This window comes from Oncorhynchus keta, unplaced genomic scaffold (genome assembly GCF_023373465.1).
Source record: "Oncorhynchus keta strain PuntledgeMale-10-30-2019 unplaced genomic scaffold, Oket_V2 Un_contig_998_pilon_pilon, whole genome shotgun sequence".
Taxonomy (NCBI): domain Eukaryota; kingdom Metazoa; phylum Chordata; class Actinopteri; order Salmoniformes; family Salmonidae; genus Oncorhynchus; species Oncorhynchus keta.
In genome coordinates this window covers 99,619-119,784 of record NW_026290746.1, presented here as the reverse complement: position 1 = coordinate 119,784, position 20,166 = coordinate 99,619, and the positions used below count along the sequence as shown (strand labels likewise).

The 20,166-nt window shown below is 44.2% G+C and overlaps 1 protein-coding gene across 20 annotated transcripts in view; it reads left to right on the top strand.

Moving 5' to 3' along the window:
- LOC118370541 (zinc finger protein 883-like) overlaps nucleotides 1-20,166 on the top strand; it is a 159,065-nt gene that overhangs the window by 39,287 nt on the left and 99,612 nt on the right. For 4 of the 20 annotated variants that reach the window (XM_052513265.1, XM_052513260.1, XM_052513257.1 and 1 more), the window contains exons 1-2: nucleotides 5,083-5,111; nucleotides 6,044-6,277. The exons of 10 other annotated variants lie outside the window; for them this stretch is intronic. In XM_052513265.1, the coding sequence (XP_052369225.1) occupies nucleotides 5,090-5,111; nucleotides 6,044-6,277 (256 nt within the window). In that variant the 5' untranslated portion in view covers nucleotides 5,083-5,089. 6 more of the 20 variants (XM_052513269.1, XM_052513264.1, XM_052513259.1 and 3 more) reach the window with 4 other exon arrangements.

Genomic DNA, 20,166 nt, shown 5'->3' with positions numbered 1-20,166 from the left:
TGTGGGTGGCCAGTCCTCTTCTGGCTGTGCCGGGTGGAGATTATAACAGAACATGGCCAAGATGTTCAAATGTTCATAAATGACCAGCATGGTCGAATAATAACAAGGCAGAACAATTGAAACTGGAGCAGCAGCACAGTCAGGTGGACCGGGGACAGCAAGGAGTCATCATGTCAGGTAGTCCTGGGGCACGGTCCTAGGGCTCAGGTCCTCCGAGAGAGAGAAAGAAAGAGAGAATTAGAGAGAGCATACGTGGGGGTGGCCCGTCCTCTTCTGGCTGTGCCGGGTGGAGATTATAACATAACATGGCCAAGATGTTCAAATGTTCATAAATGACCAGCATGGTCGAATAATAGTAAGGCAGAACAGTTGAAACTGGAGCAGCAGCATGGCCAGGTGGACTGGGGACAGCAAGGAGTCATCATGTCAGGTAGTCCTGGGGCATGGTCCTAGGGCTCAGGTCAGTTGAAACTGGAGCAGCAGCATGGCCAGGTGGACTGGGGACAGCAAGGAGTCGTCATGTCAGGTAGTCCTGGGGCATGGTCCTAGGGCTCAGGTCCTCCGAGAGAGAGAAAGAAAGAAGGAGAGAATTAGAGAACGCACACTTAGATTCACACAGGACACCGAATAGGACAGGAGAAGTACTCCAGATATAACAAACTGACCCTAGCCCCGACACAAACTACTGCAGCATAAATACTGGAGGCTGAGACAGGAGGGGACAGGAGACACTGTGGCCCCATCCAAGGACACCCCGGACAGGGCCAAACAGGAAGGATATAACCCCACCCACTTTGCCAAAGCACAGCCCCCACACCACTAGAGGGATATCTTCAACCACCAACTTACCATCCTGAGACAAGGCTGAGTATAGCCCAACCCAGACAGGATGACCACAACAGTGAATCAACCCACTCAGGTGACGCACCCCTGCAGGGACGGCATGAGAGAGCCCCAGTAAGCCAGTGACTCAGCCCTGTAATAGGGTTAGAGGCAGAGAATCCCAGTGGAAAGAGGGGAACCGCCAGGCAGAGACAGCAAGGGCGGTTCGTTGCTCCAGAGCCTTTCCGTTCACCTTCCCACTCCTGGGCCAGACTACACTCAATCATATGACCCACTGAAGAGATGAGTCTTCAGTAAAGACTTAAAGGTTGAGACCGAGTTTGCTTCTCTGACATGGGTAGGCAGACCGTTCCATAAAAATGGAGCTCTATAGGAGAAAGCCCTGCCTCCAGCTGTTTGCTTAGAAATTCTAGGGACAATTAGGAGGCCTGCGTCTTGTGACCGTAGCGTACGTGTAGGTATGTACGGCAGGACCAAATCAGAGAGATAGGTAGGAGCAAGCCCATGTAATGCTTTGTAGGTTAGCAGTAAAACCTTAAAATCAGCCCTTGCTTTGACAGGAAGCCAGTGTAGAGAGGCTAGCACTGGAGTAATATGATCAAATTTTTTGGTTCTAGTCAGGATTCTAGCAGCCGTATTTAGCACTAACTGAAATTTATTTAGTGCTTTATCCGGGTAGCCGGAAAGTAGAGCATTGCAGTAGTCTAACCTAGAAGTGACAAAAGCATGGATTAATTTTTTCTGCATCATTTTTTGGACAGAAAGTTTCTGATTTTTGCAATGTTACGTAGATGGAAAAAAGCTGTCCTCGAAATGGTCTTGATATGTTCTTCAAAAGAGAGATCAGGGTCCAGAGTAACGCCGAGGTCCTTCACAGTTTTATTTGAGACGACAGTACAACCATTAAGATTAATTGTCAGATTCAACAGAAGATCTCTTTGTTTCTTGGGACCTAAAACAAGCATCTCTGTTTTGTCCGAGTTTAATAGTAGAAAGTTTGCAGCCATCCACTTCCTCATGTCTGAAACATGCTTCTAGCGAGGGCAATTTTGGGGCTTCACCATGTTTCATTGAAATGTACAGCTGTGTGTCATCCGCATAGCAGTGAAAGTTTACATTATGTTTTCGAATAACATCCCCAAGAGGTAAAATATATAGTGAAAACAATAGTGGTCCTAAAACAGAACCTTGAGGAACACCGAAATTTACAGTTGATTTGTCAGAGGACAAACCATTCACAGAGACAAACTGATATCTTTCCGACAGATAAGATCTGAACCAGGCCAGAACATGTCCGTGTAGACGAATTTGGGTTTCCAATCTCTCCAAAAGAATGTGGTGATCGATGGTATCAAAAGCAGCACTAAGGTCTAGGAGCACGAGGACAGATGCAGAGCCTCGGTCCGATGCCATTAAAATGTCATTTACCACCTTCACAAGTGCCGTCTCAGTGCTATGATGGGGTCTAAAACCAGACTGAAGCATTTCGTATACATTGTTTGTCTTCAGGAAAGCAGTGAGTTGCTGCGCAACAGCCTTCTCTAAATTGTTGAGAGGAATGGAAGATTCGATATAGGCCGATAGTTTTTATATTTTCTGGGTCAAGGTTTGGCTTTTTCAAGAGAGGCTTTATTACTGCCACTTTTAGTGAGTTTGGTACACATCCAGTGGATAGAGAGCCATTTATTATGTTCAGCATAGGAGGGCCAAGCACAGGAAGCAGCTCTTTCAGTAGTTTAGTTGGAATAGGGTCCAGTATGCAGCTTGAAGGTTTAGAGGCCATGATTATTTTCATCATTGTGTCAAGAGATATAGTACTAAAACACTTGAGCGTCTCTCTTGATCCTAGGTCCTGGCAGAGTTGTGCAGACTCAGGACAACTGAGGTTTGGAGGAATCGCAGGTTTAAAGAGGAGTCCGTAATTTGCTTTCTAATAATCATAATCTTTTCCTCAAAGAAGTTCATGAATTTATCACTGCTAAAGTGAAAGTCATGCTCTCTTGGGAATGCTGCTTTTAGTTAGCTTTGCGACAGTATCAAAAAGGAATTCGGATTGTTCTTATTTTCCTCAATTAAGTTAGAAAAATAGGATGATCGAGCAGCAGTAAGGGCTCTTCGGTACTGCACGGTACCATCTTTCCAAGCTAGTCGGAAGACTTCCAGTTTATAGTGTGGCGCTATTTCCGTTCAATTTTCTGGAAGCTTGCTTCAGAGCTCAGTATTTTCTGTGTACCAGGGAGCTAGTTTCTTATGAGAAATGTTTTAGTTTTAGGGTGCAACTGCATCTAGGGTATTGCGCAAGATTAAATTGAGATCCTCAGTTAGGTGGTTAACTGATTTTTGTCCTCTGGCGTCCTTGGGTAGGCAGAGGAGTCTGGAAGGGCATCAAGGAATCTTTGTGTTGTCTGTGAATTTATAGCACGACTTTTGATGGTCCTTGGTTGGGAGTCTGAGCAGATTATTTTGTTGCAATTGCAAACGTAATAAAATGGTGGTCCGATAGTCCAGGATTATGAGGAAAAACATTAAGATCCACAACATTTATTCCATGGGACAAAACTAGGTCCAGCGTATGACTGTGACAGTGAGTGGGTCCAGAGACATGTTGGACAAAACCCACTGAGTCGATGATGGCTCTGAAAGCTTTTTTGGAGTGGGTCTGTGGACTTTTCCATGTGAATATTAAAGTCACCAAAGATTAGAATATTATCTGCTATGACTACAAGGTCTATATGTAACTGATGTGGCGGCTGGCTAGTTAGCGGTGGTTCGCGCTAAATAGAGTTTCAATCGGTGACGTCACCTGCTCTGAGACCTTGAAGTAGTAGTTCCCTTGCTCGCTTTTGTGGAGCGATGGGTAACCATGTTCGTGGGCGGCTGTTGTTGATGTGTGCAGAGGGTCCCTGGTTCGCGCCCCGGGTATGGTCGAGGCACGGTCTAAATACTGTTACATTTACCTGTTTGACAGACTAAATTATAGGCTATTATCCATAGATTCTGTCAGCCTATTCCTTCAGTCACCAGAGTTGAATATTTTCCGGGTTTACAAATGTGCCATCTGAGTGGGGCAGCGGTCTAAGACACTGCATCTCAGTGCTAGAGCATCACTACAGACCCTGGTTTGATTCCAGGCTGTATCACAACCGGCTGTGATTGGGAGTCCCATAGGGCGAAGCACAATTGGCCCAGTGTCGTTCGGATTAGGGTTTGCCCAGGAGGTAGGCCGTCATTGTACTTGTAGTTCTTTATGATAGCCACATTAGCAGCTAATTAGCATTTCATTTTTGAGCAGGTTGAGAGCCTCAAATTCCTTGGTGTCCACATCACCAACAAACTAACATGGTCCAAGCACACCAAGACAGTCGTGAAGCAGGCATGACAAAACCTATTCCCCTATTGCATCATTGCCTGTTACCGCAAGGCACTACAGAGGTAGTGCAGCAGTACATCACTGGCGCCAAGCTTCCTGGACATAATTATATCTACAGCTGAGAAGTTTTTTGGGCCTCCCAGACTTCACATACTACTGTCGCCAGAAAATGTTTCACCCTTAGAGGATCTGCACTCGACTGCTGTGTTAATGCTTATCAGTTGCCATGTACAAAGTATCAAAATACTAAAATACAACTTAAACCGGACTCTAAAATAATTTAATTTAAATGTTAATAGTATTTTTTTATCACGGAAACAATTAAAAATATGGACAAATAAATAAATAATTAAATGTTAATTATATACAGGCGCCCGTGTACTCATCTGCCAGAGAGTAGCCCCAATCGTCCCGAGCCCCAAGTAATACATTTGAGGCCAGATAAACTCACACCGGATTCGGCCCGAGCCCCAAGTAATGCATTTGAGCCAGATAAACTCTCACCGGATTCGGCCCAGCTCAATCCCCGCATCCTCAGGCCACATGATGTCGGCCGAGTCTGACTCTCAGCGGAGTGCCCCGACACATCCGGAATCCGCCCAAATCCACTTGCAAACTGGGGTGGGACAACATTCCACAGGCCACAATCGACAGCTTGATCAACACTATGCAAAGGAGAAGTGTCCAAGAGAAGGAGGAGAAGCAGCAGCTACAGCTACCCCCTTCTCATGTAATGGGGTCGGGCCAACCCAAGGATCCCGAAATGCACGGACGGTGTTAGTGGGGGAACAGGAAGTTCCCGACAGGCACTCACCATTCTTCAGAATAAAAAAGCGCCAGAACTGTGCAGTCAAGAAGGTAACTTTTGTTTCATTCATGTTTCATTTTATTACTACAGGTACGTAATAGCACGTTTAAACTTTCTAATGTCGAAAGAACATGTCATTCCATGCCAGGTAGCAAATCTATTAAATTATTATCAGGTTTGGTAAAGGTTTGATGTGTTATTTTTGTGTCAAACCGAGTGGAGAACGTGGTGACAAACTATTTTACAAGTCACGTAACTAGAGACGTTGGGTTTGTCTTAGTGGATTACATATTCTGCTCAGGTTCATTTTCATAAAGAATCCCATTTATTTGAGATTTCAGAACTGCATGTTATAGGTTTTGTGTAAATTCACACGCTGTGAAAATGGCGGCGCCGACTCGGACTGAGCTAAACGGGACTAAAGTGCAGACAATGTAATGGTTGCGCAACTGTTTTGAAGCTGAATGTAATGATTGTTGGTTTTGTACATGTGTACTAATATTCAGACACATGCATATGGTGTGAACGGAAATACTGCTGGTTTTGATTGAAACAACGAAGACGCGCGGTTCTTCAGGAAAATAATACATAGTGATGCTTGAAACAAACTAACCTTGTACTTCATGGTTTTTGAGTCATTTATGTGAATTTAGGAAATCTATATATTAAGTGATCTTACGTTGTGTGTCCTTTGTGTCTAATATTAATGCATCAATGTTTTCTTGTCAATCATACCTACCTGATCTATTGAAATGAGATCAGTTCTTGACTTAGACAAGAGTTCACCTCCAAATGTCTACTGTTTGAGCGCATGTTCCTCTTATAGAATATCAGCTTAACAGTGTTGTGGAGCTCCTGCACCTAAATATAAACAGTACTGGCAGCTATTTCAGTCAAAGTCAATCACTGAATTAGATAATTGAACAAGAAGAAATATAATATATTTTAGAGAATAAAGAGGGTGCCAGAACTGGCAAGACAATAATGTATGTCTGTTTCTCTTCTACTACTTGCTGACTCAGGTATGAGGCTAGTAACATCAACAGTGAGGACAAACCCAGCCCTCCTCTCTCCTTCTGCACTGACTCCAAACCTACAGTCACTGGGTCCTGATTGTGACAGTGGAGCCCAGTTTGCACTGCAGGATCCAGAGATGGCATCAGTGAAGCTGGAGGACTGCAGTCAAACACTGGAGCTGAATGTCAACATTAAAGATGAAGAAGAGGAGGAGAAGATTGGGACATCTGTTTCTCATGGTAAGAGCAGGTTCTAAGTTTTGTTTCATCCCAACTTCCCACTGTGCAGGAAAAGTTTCAGTAGAACTGTTTCATGATGAACTGTTTCAATGAGAAGGTAGAAGTGCCCATTATTTATATTCTAACTATAGAATTAGAATAATCGTTTTATTTCCATGATTCCAAAAGTTCACCTTGGTGTTTTGATCTAAATTGCAACATTTGGTTAATAATAAGCCCTAGTATTTTTGCCCATATCGTGGCAGTGTGTAAATGACCTCAAATGAGTGCAGGGAATTGTTTTAGGTTGAAGTTGAATTGAACAGTATAAAACAATCAGAATTGAGAAAGACCCATTGAATTCATTTAGAATATAAGTGTTGCCACCCTGGGGTCACGCACTACTCATAAAGCAAATGTAGAACTTTTATTAATCAAAAACATAAAATACCGTCAAAAATTTGAAAAATGGTATGATATTTTGGCCACATCGCCCAGCCCTGTCAGAGCAAAAACCAGGCCACGAGGTCGAAGTAATTGTCCATAGATCTCCATGGGAGGAACAATTCACAAGCTGGTAGAATGGCGGCTCCCACTCGGTCTGCGTCAACGGACTTCAGTGCAGACAGTGTGGATGCAGCAGAGACCATTTTAGCTTCAAAACAGTAGTGTGACCTTAAATGTAATGATTATCAGTTTCTACATGTGTAGAATATTGACACATTCAGTTTGTCCGTCTATGTATTTCTATATGGAAATACAATTGTTTTTTGATTGGAATAATACCGTGAAGAAGGTTAAGGAAAATAGTACATAGTGCTGCCAAAAACAAACTGTAACCTTGTACTAAATGGTTTTTGAGTCTTGTGTGCATTTATCTACTACAGGTTAAGTTTTAGCTCAAATGTTTTATGAAGCTCCTGCACCTAAATATAAACAGTACCGTACACAAAATGAGTATCCGCAACTATTTCAGTCCAAGTCAACACTGAATTAGATAATTGACCAAGAAAAAAATCAAATATATTTAATAGTGAATAAAGTGCCAGGACTTTGAATACACAACTTTTTGTCCGTTTCTCCTCTAGTACTTGCCGACTCTGGTATGAGGCCTCTAACCTCAACAGTGAGGACAAACGCAGGCCTCCTCTCCCTTCCACACTGACTTCAAACCTACAGTCACTGGGTCCTGATTGTGACATTGGGGCCCAGTTTGCACTGCAGGATCCAGAGATGGCATCAGTGAAGCTGGAAGACTGCAGTCAAACACTGGAGCTGAATGTCAACATTAAAGATGAAGAAGAGGAGGAGAAGATTGGGACATCTGTTTCTCATGGTAAGAGCAGGTTCTAACTAAGTTTGTTTTTCATTCCAACTTCCCACTGTGTATGAAAAGTTGCAGTAGAACTGTTTCAATGAGAAGGTAGATGTTATTTCATGCTACTGAGACTTGCATGGTTTGACACCAGCACCAGAGAGGAGACTAAAGAGGTGAAGTAGACAAACTGCCAGTGTTTTAAAGTTCTATGAAACAAAACCTGAGATACTTGGATTAAAAATCCTCATCAATCTACACACAATACACACACAATTACAAGCCTCTCATCTTTTTAAGTGGGAGAACTTGCACAATTGGTGGCTGACTAAATACTTTTTTGCCCAACTGTACATATACATATGAGATGAGTAATGTAGGGTATGTAAACATTATATTAAGAAGCATTGTTTAAAGTGGCTAGTGATATATTTTACATCAATTCCCATTATTAAAGTGGCTGGAGTTGAGTCAATGTGTTGGCAGCAGCCACTCAATGTTAGTGGTGGCTGTTTAACAGTCTGATGGCCTTGAGATAGAAGCTGTTTTTCAGTCTCTCGGTCCCTGCTTTGATGCACCTGAACTGACCTCGCCTTCTGGATGATAGCGGGGTGAACAGGCAGTGGCTCGGCTCGGGTGGTTGTTGTCCTTGATGATCTTTATGGCCTTCCTGTGACATCGGGTGGTGTAGGTGTCCTGGAGGGCAGGTAGTTTGCCCCGGTGATGCGTTGTGCAGACCTCACTACCCTCTGGAGAGCCTTATGGTTGTGGGCGGAGCAGTTGCCGTGGAGATGTTGTTACCTACCCTCACCACCTGGGGCGGCCCATCAGGAAGTCCAGTACCCAGTTGCACAGGGCGGGGTCTAGACCCGGGGTCTCGAGCTTGATGACGAGTTTGGAGGGTACTGTGATGTTAAATGCTGAGCTGAAGTCGATGAACAGCATTCTCACATAGGTATTCCTCTTGTCCAGGTGGGTTAGGGCCTATTTGGACGGTAAGCAAATTGGAGTGGGTCTAGCGTGTCAGGTAGGGTGGAGGTGATATGGTCCTTGGACTAGTCTCTCAAAGCACTTCATGATGACGGAAGTGAGTGCTACGGGGCGATAGTCGTTTAGCTCAGTTACCTTAGCTTTCTTGGGAACCGGGACAATGGTGACCCTGTTGAAGCATGTGGAACAGCAGACTGGGATAAGGATTGATTGAATATGTCCGTAAACACACCAGTCAGCTGGTCTGCGCATGCTCTGAGGACACGCCTGGGGATGCCGTCTGGGCCTGCAGCCTTGCGAGGTTAACATGTTTAAATGTTTTACTCACATCGGCTGCAGTGAAGGAGAGTCTGCAGGTTTTGATTGTGGGCCGTATCAGTGGCACTGTATTGTCATCAAAGCGAGCAAAGAAGTTATTTAGTCTGTCTGGGAGCAAGACATCCTGGTCCATGACGGGCTGGTTTTCTTTTTGTAATCCGTGATTGACTGTAGACCCTGCCACATACCTCTTGTGTCATTGAATTGTGACTACTTTGTCTCTATACTGACACTTAGCTTGTTTGATTGCCTTTAACGGAGGAATAGCTACACTGTTTATATTCGGTCATGTTTCCTGTCACCTTGCCCTGATTAAAAGCAGTGGTTCGCGCTTTCAGTTTCACGCGAAAGCTGCCGTTAATCCACGGTTTCTGGTTTGGGAATGTTTCAACGTTGCTATGGGAGCGACATTGTCAACGCACTTTCTAATGAACCTGCTCACCGACTCAGCGTATTCGTCAATGTTGTTGAAAGCAATGCGGAACATATCCCAGTCACGTATCGACAGTCTTGAAGCGTGGAATCAGATTGGTTGGACCAGCGTTGAACAGACCTGAGCGACGGGAGCTTCTTGTTTCCGGATTTCTGTCTGTAGGCAGGGAGCAACAAAATGGAGTCAGTCAGCTTTTTCCTGAAAGGAGGCGGGGGAGGGCCTTATATGCGTCGCGGAAGTTAGAATAGCAATGATCCCAGGTTTTACCAGCCCTGGTTGCGCAATCGATATGCTGATACAATTTAGGGAGTCTTGTTTTCAGATTAGCCTTGTTAAAATCCCCAGCTACAATGAATGCAGCCTTAGGATATGTGGTTTCCAGTTTGCAAAGAGTCAAATAAAAGTTTGTTCAGGGCCATCGATGTGTCTGCTTGGGGGAATATACAGCTGTGATTATTATCGAAGAGAACTCCCTTGGTAGATATTGCGGTCGACATTTGATTGTGAGGAATTCCATTTTTATTGGGTGGGCTATTTACCGATGGACTATGAACAGCTGCAGTGATTAGTCAGGTGAACAGAAGGACTTGAGTTCCTGTATGTTGTTGTGATCACACCACGTCTCGTTAATCATAAGGCATACGCCCCTGCCCCTCTTCTTACCAGAAAGATGTTTTGTTTCTGGTATTTAATACACAAAAACACGGGTATAGAAACAATACAACGGTTAGTGAAATATACCGGTACCACGAATAAACAGGCGTAGATACAAAGCCCGGTAACAAAATACCAGCCGTCAGATAGTCTTCAGCATAGAACAAACACGCACACATACATGTGTGAAACAGAGGTTAAATACTGAATCTGTAATGGGGAATTGAAACCAGGTGTCAAAAAAACAAATGGAAAATTAAAAGTGAATCGGCGATGGCTTGAATACCGGTGACGCCGAGCGCCGCCGAACAAGGAGAAAGACTGACTTCGGAGGAAGTCGTGACAGTAACCCCTTGAGCCGCGCGCCGACACCGGCCTCGGGGACTGACCCGGATGGAGACGGGAACTCCCTGCAGCATCGACAGGTCCAATACGTCCTCCACCGGCACCCAGCATCTCTCCTCCCGGACCGTACCCGCCCACTCCACGAGTACTGAAGGCCCTTGCTAGACTCCTCGGGTCCAGTATGGCTCAACACATACGCCGGGGCCCCCTTGATGTCCAAGGGGCGGGCAAGCTCCCCGCACCCTCAGACTCCTGGAGTGGACCAGCACCACCGGCCTGAGGAGAGACTCATGGAACAAGGGGTTAATATGGTAATCGGGGAAGCTGTAACCTGTAAATAAACCTCGTTCAGTCTCCTCAGGACTTTGAATGGCCCCACAAACCCCGCGGACCCAGCTTCCCGGCTGGGCAGGTGGCGGGCCGAGAATCACCGCTACGGTCTGCGCCATTCTTCTAACGCCTCCCGGCCCACTGAAGGTGCACATGAGCGGCGTCCCATGTCTCCTACGAGCGCCTAAACCAGTCATCCACCGCAGGAACCTCGATCTGGCTCTGATGCCTAGGTGCCAGAACCGGCTGGTACCCCAGTACGCACTGGAAGGGGAGAGGTTAGTGCCTGATGTGAAATGCGATACCCTAGGAAGGAGACGGCCTGCTGGAAGAACAGGCATTTCTCAGCCTTGACGTACAGGTCATGCTCCAACAGTCGTCTAAGTACCCTGCGCACCAAGGACACATACTTGGCGCGTGTAGAGGAGTAAATCAGAATGTCATCGATATACACTCTACACCCTGCCCGCAGGTTCCTGAAAATCTCGTCTACAAAGGATTGGAAGACTGGAGCATTCATCAACCCGTATGGCATGACAAGGTACTCATCATGGCCTGATGTGGTACTAAACACAGTCTTCCACTCTTCTCCCTCCCGGATACGCACCAGGTTGTAAGCGCTCCTGAGGTCCAATTTTGAAGAAGTGTTCCCTGTGCATTGACTCGCTCGCACTGGCTATGAGAGGCAGCGGGTAAATACCTCACAGTGATTTGGTTAATGCCTCAGTCAATACACCTCTATCCTTCTTCTTCACGAAAATAAACTTGAGGAGGCAGGTGAAGTGGAGGGCCGAATGTACCCCTGCCCCAGAGATTCGAAACATATGTTTCCATTTCCTCCCCGTCTCCTCTTGTGACAGGGGATACACGTAACTCCTGGGAAGTGCTCGTCTACCAGGAGATTTATCGCACAATCCCCCCCGTCGATGGGGTGGTAATGAGTCGCCTTCTTCTTACAGAAGGCGAGAGCCAAATTGGTAAATTCAGAGGGGATGCGCACGGTAGAGACCTGGTCTAGGCTTTCCACTGTAGTAGCACTGATGGAAACCCCAAACACCTCCCGAGCACTTTCGTGACCACCCCGTGAGATAGGTCTGTTGCCACGAAATAGTGGGTTCATGACAGGCCAACCAGGGTAGGCCCAGCACCACGGGAAATGCAGGAGAATCAATAAGGAAGAGGCTGATTCTCTCCTTGTGACCCTCCTGCGTAACCATGCCCAGAGGAGCGGTGGCCTCCCGTTAGCCCTGACCCTAATGGTCGACTTTCTAGGGCGTGCACAGGGAAGGGCATATCGACAGGAACATTGGGGATCTCTAAACTATGGCCAAATGATCTGTCATTAAAATTCCCAGCTGCGCCTGAATCTACGAGCGCCTATGCTGGGAATTCGGTGAAAACTCAAGAAAATTAATAAACAAAACCATGTGAGCAACCAGGGGCTCTGGGAGCCTGGTGCCGACTCACCTGGGGTGACACGAGTGCCCTGCCTGCTGCCTGACTCCCAGAGGAACCTTCCCAGCACCGACCGACAGTGTGCCCTCTGCGGCCACAGATGGTGCATGGAATGGCCCCACGCCTCCGGTTGCCCTAAGTGCAGCACCTCCCAAGCTCCATGGGCGTCGGAGTGGTGGTGCTGGGGATGGAATCGACAGACCCCGATCTGGATGTTCGCGGGTAGCCAGCACGCTATCCAGTCGGATGGACAGGTCCACCAGCTGGTTGAATATGAGAGTGGTGTCCCTGCAGGCCAACTCCCCGACGGACGCCCTCGCGCAAACTGCACATGTAGTGATCGATCAGGGCCCTGTCGTTCCATCCCGCGCCGGCCCAGGGTCCGGATGTCCAACACGAACTCCTGTGAACTCCTCGTCCTCTGCCTCAGGTGTATGAGACGTTCACCCGCCTCGCTCTACTCTCAGGCGGATGGTCAAAGACTGCCCGAAGCGGTTGAAATCCCAAATGGTCCAACACGGCTTCTTCTTCCCGCCATAAGGCGTTGGCCCACTCCAGGTCCTTCCCTGAGAGGCAGGAGACGAGGGCGGCCACGCTTTCTCGGCCTGAAGGAGCTAGGTGGACGGTTGCCAGGTAGATCTCTAGCTGGAGCAAGAACCCCTGACATCCCACCGCCGTAACCATCATACTCCCTCGGGAGGGCGAGCCCAATCCCACTGGGACCAGGTGAAGGAGGGGTGGTTATAGTTGAAACTGGTGGTGCTGGTGGAGACGCTGGAGGAACTCCTCCTCTCTTCCATGGCGCTGCCGAGATGCTGGAGAATAGCAGCGTGTTGCTGACTCGCTCCTCGATCCCTACTGCAGGGGCACCTGCCGTGTTTCTGTCAAGGCTTTGGGTAACTGGTGAAAAGGAGTCAGGCACAGGAGAGTTGAGATGCGTGGACGAGGTATTTAATACACGAAAAACACCTGTATAGAAACAACATACTGGACTTTGGCGGAAGTCGTGACCGTTCCTCTTATAGAATATTAGCTCAACAGTTCTGTGGAGCTCCTGTGCCTAAATATAAACAGTACTGGCACCTATTTCAGTCCAAGTCAAGCACTGAATTAGATAATTGAACATATAATATATTTTTAGAGAATAAAGAAAGTGCCAGAACTGTCAGGACAATAACTTTTGTTTCTGTTTCTCATTGTTACTACAGGACTAGAATTAAGTCTGAGGCCAGTAACATCAACAGTAATGACAAACCCAGCCTGCCTCTCCTTCCACACTGAGTCCAAACCCACAGTCACTGGGTCCTGATTGTGACAGTGGAGCCCAGTTTGCACTGCAGGATCCAGAGATGGCATCAGTGAAACTGGAAGACTGCAGTCAAACACTGGAGCTGAATGTCATCATTAAAGATGAAGAAGAGGAGGAGAAGATTGGGAAATGTGTTAATCATGGTAAGAGCAGGTTCTATCTAACTAAGTTTGTTGTTCATTCCAACTTCCCACTGTGTATGAAAAGTTGCAGTAGAACTGTTTCATGATGAACTGTTTCAATGAGAAGGTAGATGTTATTTCATGCTACTGAGACTTGCATGGTTTGACACTATTATTTCCAGCATTTGTTTTATTCACTTGGCTGTCTGGAGTGATCAGAGTGTAGACTAAAGAAGTGAAGTAGACAAACTGGCAGTGTTTTAAAGTTATATGAAATGAGTCTGTGTAGTTACTAACTCTTGTGATAGTGAGTGGAGGATGATATGAAATGAGTCTGTAGTTACTAACCCTTGTGATAGTAAGTGGAGGATGACAAGCCCCTTTTTTAGCTTTCATCTCTTACCCACTTTTAGAATAGTTTTATTCCCCTGTATTGTACAGCCTACTGATATGAATACATATGTCACCCGGTACAGACAGAAGAGGACTGGCCACCCATTTGGGCCTGGTTCCTCTCTACATTTCTTCCAAGGTTCCTGCTTTCTAGGGAGTTTTTCGTGGCCACTGTGCTTCTACATCAGCATTGTTTGCTCTTTGGGGATTTCGGGTTGGTTTCTGTAAAGGACTTTGTTACAACTTATGTAAAAAGAGCTTCATAAATACATTTGATTGACATGTATATCACACCAATTGACTGGTTGTTCTGATATTGTTCACACAGGAGACCATGTTGAGACATTCTCTACATCCAGAGAGCATCAGCAGGAAGATCACAGAGCAAAGATGTCTCACCACTGCCCACATTGTGGGGAGATTTTGCCATTTCTATCAAAGCTAAAAATACACCTAAAATACACACAGGAGAAAACTTTACTCCTGCTCTGAATGTGGAAAATGCTTCAAAACATCAACTGAACTAAAAGTTAATCAAAGAACACACACAGGAGAGAAGCCTTACTCCTGCTCTGAATGTGGAAAATGCTTCAAAACATCAACTGAACTAAAAGTTCATCAGAGAACACACACAGGAGAGAAGCCTTACTCCTGCTCTGAATGTGGAAAGAGATTCTCTCAGCTGGGACACTTAAAACAACATGACCGTATACACACAGGAGAGAAGCCTTACTCCTGCTCTGACTGTGGAAAGAGATTCTCTCGACCGGGCACCTTAAAACAACACGAACGTATACACACAGGAGAGAAGCCTTACTCCTGCTCTGACTGTGGAAAGAGATTATCTTACCTGGGATGCTTAAAACAACATGAAAGTATACACAAAGGAGAGAAGCCTTACTCCTGCTCTGACTGTGGAAAATGCTTCAAAACATCAACTGAACTAAAATGTCATCAGAGAACACACACAGGAGAGAAGCCTTACTCCTGCTCTGAATGTGGAAAATGCTTCAAAACATCAACTGAACTAAAATGTCATCAGAGAACACACACAGGAGAGAAGCCTTACTACTGCTCTGAATGTGGGGCGAGTTTCTCTCAACTGGGCCACTTAAAAACATGAACGTATACACAAACGAGAAGCCTTACTCCTTTCTGACTGTGGGGCAAGTTTCTCTCGTCCGGACACCTTAAAATGACCTGAACATACACACAGGAGAGAAGCGTTACCACTGATCTGACTGTAGAACATGTTAAAACACCAGCTGAGCTTAAAGGTCATTAGAGAAAAGACAAAAGGAGATAAGCCTTACTTCTGCTCTCAATGTGGCAAGAGTTTTTCCCAATTGGGAAAACACACCAACGGCTACACACTTGAGAGAAGCCTTATCACTGCACTGACTGTGGGAAGAGATTCTACAGATTGGGCCAATTGAAAAGACACCAATGTACACATAAAGGAGAGAAACCTCATCAGTTTTCTCAGACCAGCTAAGATTAGACACTCCACTTAATTATCATGTCATTAAATAATTGGCAACGGTGAATTGGATCAAATGAAGAAAGTGTAGAACACTATTGTAATCCTATAGTTTCTCACTGTGAGAGAACAATGCAGAGGAAAGGGAGTGTTATAGAATGTTAGCTCTCTCCTCTGTCTTCCACTCGTTACCTGTATTAATGGCACCTGTTTGAACTTGTTATCAGTATAAAAGACACCTGTCCACAACCTCAAACAGTCACACTCCAAACTCCACTATGGCCAGGACCAAAGAGCTGTCAAAGGACACCAGAAACAAAATTGTAGATCTGCACCAGGCTGGGAAGACTGAATCTGCAATAGGTAAGCAGCTTGGTTTGAAGAAATCAACTGTGGAAGCAATTATTAGAAAATGGAAGACATACAAGACCACTGATAATCTCCCTCGATCTGGGGCTCCATGCAAGATCTCACCCCGTGGGGTCAAAAGGATCACAAGAACGGTGAGCAAAAATCCCAGAACCACACGGGGGACCTAGTGAATGACCTGCAGAGAGCTGGGACCAAGTAACAAAGCCTACCATCAGCAGGGGCATTGAAGATGAAACGTGGCTGGGTCTTTCAGCATGACAATGATCCCAAACACACCGCCCGGGCAACGAAGGAGTGGCTTCGTAAGAAGCATTTCAAGGTCCCGGAGTGGCCTAGCCAGTCTCCAGATCTCAACCCCATAGAAAATCTTTGGAGGGAGTTGAAAGTCTGTGTTGCCCAGCAACAGCCCCAAAACATCACTGCTCTAGAGGAGATCTGCATGGAGGAATGGGCCAAAATACCAGCAAAAGTGTGTGAAAACCTCGAAGACTTACAGAAAACATTTGACCTCTGTCATTGCCAACAAAGGGTATATAACAAAGTATTCAGAAACTTTTGTTATTGACCAAATACTTATTTTCCACCATAACATGCAAATAAATTCATTAAAAATCCTACAATGTGATTTTCTGGATTTTTTTTTTTTTTCTCATTTTGTCTATCATGGTTTAAGTGTACCTATGATGAACATTACAGGCCTCTCATCTTTTTTAAGTGGGACAACTTGCACAATTGGTGGCTGACTAAATACTTTTTGCCCCACTGTAGTTGTTGGTGTATTTATTTTGGATCCCCATTAGCTTTCAGTAGAAAAACAAGATACTGCAGTTGCAGTGGGCTAAGGAATGAAAACACTGGAGAATTTTAAAAAAACATTGCCTGTTCTGATGAATCCCTGTTCCTGCTGTTTCACGCTGATTGGAGGAAACCACGAGTACAACATTGTAGGCTGGTGGTGGTGGTATGATGGTGTGTTTTCATGCCACATATTGGGCCCCTTGATAAAAGTGGAGCAACGTTTGTGTAAAAATCATTGCCAATCAGGTGCATCCCTTCATGGTGGCCAGGAATGATTCCAAGAACATGACAGGGAATTCAGCTTACTGCAGTGGCCTGCCGAGTCACCAGATCTCAATCCAATTGTGCATCTGTGGGAGGACATGGAACGAGCTATTCAGAGTAGATGCACTCCCAGCCAACTTGACACAATTGTGGGAAGCATTGGAGTCAACATGGGCCAGCATCCCTGTGGAACGTTCTCAAAACCTTGGAGAGTCCATACCCCGACTATTGAGGCTGTTCTGAGGACAAAAGGAGGTATAACTCAATATTAGGAGGCCATTCCTAATGTTTTGTACACTCAGTGTACATCAGATAAAGATGTTGTGGTGATCAGTTTTCAGCATTAGTTTGGGTGAATTATTTTATATTACTAAATACCTTTTGTTTAATGATAAACAGGCTATGAATCAAATACTTGTGTTTATTAATTTGTCTTTTAATACTAGATTTGTTATTTTAGTCATTGATGAATGTATTTGAATAACTGTATTGAAGTTGATTGATCTGGTGGCAGGTAGCCTAGCGGTTAAGAGTGTTGGGCCAGTAACTGAAAGGTCGCTGGTTTGAATCCCGAGCCGACAAGGTGAAAAATCTGTCATTGTGTCCTTGAGCAAGTCAATTAACTCTTATTTGTCCTGTAAGTCGCTCTGGATACAAACATCTGCTAAATGACAAGAATGCAATGAAAAATGTTTGTACATGAATTCATGCTGGGCAGCCACTTTTTTCTGATGTGTATAATTAAATGAAATAAACTGTTTTTAGTTAAATATTGTATTTTGCGGTGGTAATTTCCTGTATTACTAAATGATGAGTTTACAAACCACACACAGGTCAGAGTTATATTTTAAACTCCATCTTTAATTATATGAGCTTCACCATAGCCCTTTGACTCTCAGATAAATTCAGTGTCTATAAATGAATTCTCTGAGAGTGCTTACAAAGAATACTTAGTATCTTTTATAGCCAAGATACACCCTCAACTCACATGACGAACCACAGATCTCAGGAACTTCACAAAGACCTTTTACTTGAAAGAGGATTATCCCATAGCCAGATAGCATTAGCTGTAAATTATCGTTCAGTTTGGTGTCTTGGATGAGGTTCTACTTCTCGTTCTTGGTACTTCATATTACCAAAACATTACCTCATCCAATGGCATATATCAATTGTCTACTTTAGATGCTCCCATCTCAAATACCCCCCACCCATGGACGAGTGAGCCTCTAGGTCATATACCATCTCAAAATTCAGACATTGTGGAGCCCTTCACATGGTTTCACAGATAAATTCATGATGAAGACAATGTTCAAACCTGAATTCTCCCTTTCTGATATTCTGCCTATTACCAGACATGTAAAAGACAAGCCTGACCTCTCCCCTCTCTGGGCCCTGTCGTAGAGAATCATTTCAAAATATAACACTTACAAGAACTTGTGAATTTAATATAGGCTTTTAATACAAACATATCAGAAGCCTAGATGGTCCGCGAACACACCCTTTTCCAGAGCACTGGCTCTCTCTTTATACACACACAGTGTATGAGTCCATTCCATATGTTAATGAAGTTACTTCCCTCAAGTCATCGGTCACCATTATATTTCATTCCAGGCTTCTTCCATGTTCATGCCTAATAACGCCTGTATCCGCTCTTGATTAGATTACAAAGGTGGCAGAACCCTCTCATGTCCTAAAATTAATGTATATCTATCTTACCCTAAGCACTTATGGCCTTTACCCTCTCTATCTAATCTTTATAATGATGTCCTGCTCCTTCCATAATAGATCATGTATTTAAGGGTCACCTCCTCCTCTTTGCCCTAAGCCCTTATGCACAGTAAAGCACGTATGGCTTCGGCCATTACACTTCTGTCTGTTTAATCTTTGGTTTCCTGTCCGCTTTCTGTTTGTGGTCTAATGTATACCTATCTTTGCTCAATAGTGTCATATCTGTCTCTATATGTAACAAAAACTACAACAGCCCCAAGTGACTTTTCCCTAGAGGAGATAGGAAAATGCAACTGCCAACAGTATAGTCCAAAAGAAGACATTCTAATGACAAGTATAAAGTAAATAGAACATCTATGTTACCTAACTAATTCTGATTCAGCTTCCGAAAATATACAATACACAACATTGCCACTTTGTTTATCCTGGCCAGAGGGACATGACCCTACTAGAGCAACTAAGTTCGTGTTAATGTTAGCTAGCATGCAAGTATCCAAGCAGAGTTTCTCATGTTCGCCTAGAGAAATAATAGTTTGCGACATTAATGGAAACGGATCATTAATATAGCAACCGTATCAAATTGCAAACGTTTTTAAAAATGTTGATGCTTACAATTTTCCGCGTGTCGTTGTGTTACGGTCTTGAGGAACAAATGGCGGGTGAATGACTTGCTTCTTTCTCCCAGTTTTGAGGCATGACGGTTATACATTGTAATACATTCCGTTGTGATATTGTAAACGAACATCGGTTTCTTTTGGAGCGCGATTCATCAACAAGTGTGTATTTTGGGGGGATAATTTGAGGCCAGGAAGATGGTGAAGGAGCCATTAGGAAAGGTAGTCAGTCAGAGTGACCAGTAGTGGTTTTGTATTGATTTCATGCATCTCAGAAGAGCAGAAGGAGAAAGCATTGTGTTTTTCGGAGCAGGGCAGCGATTAAAGGGTGTTATATCTGGGGTTTTGTTATATATTGAGGTTCATCGTCTTGAGCAGAAGATTCCAGGAGTGGTTGGAGCACTAAACCGTGTAGTAGATGGAAAGAAGGAAGAAAGTCAATCAGTTTTACTGTTGTTTGAAGAAGATAATCTGCCTACTCCCGAGGTAAAGTTGCTTTTATATTCACACATTCGGACATTAAGTAGACATTAAGCAGACAATCAGCAGACATTTGCAAAAAGACATTAATAATTGTACAAATCTGTAACTAATTCATTGATTGTCACAGAAATCTAAAAATAGATATGGTTTATTCTTTAAATGTCTAGGATACTTTTACAACCTTCGTTTTGAGTTTAAAAATCCAGTTTTGATTTAATAGAAATATATAAATCTTAAATGCAATGTAAAGCTGTTTAAATCAATAACTAATTCAACCTTTGTCACAGAATCATCAAACTAGATATGATTTATTCTATAAATGTCTAGCATATTTTTACAACCTTTGTTTTTAATATAAATTCCAGTTATGATTTGATAGAAATATTTCAAATCTATAAGATGCCATTCTTGTCATGTTTTATACGTTTTTTGCAAATGTGTGCCTTTTTTACGATACGATTTATATTGGCTGAATACTCAACTATGATGAACACCTCAGTTAAGTGT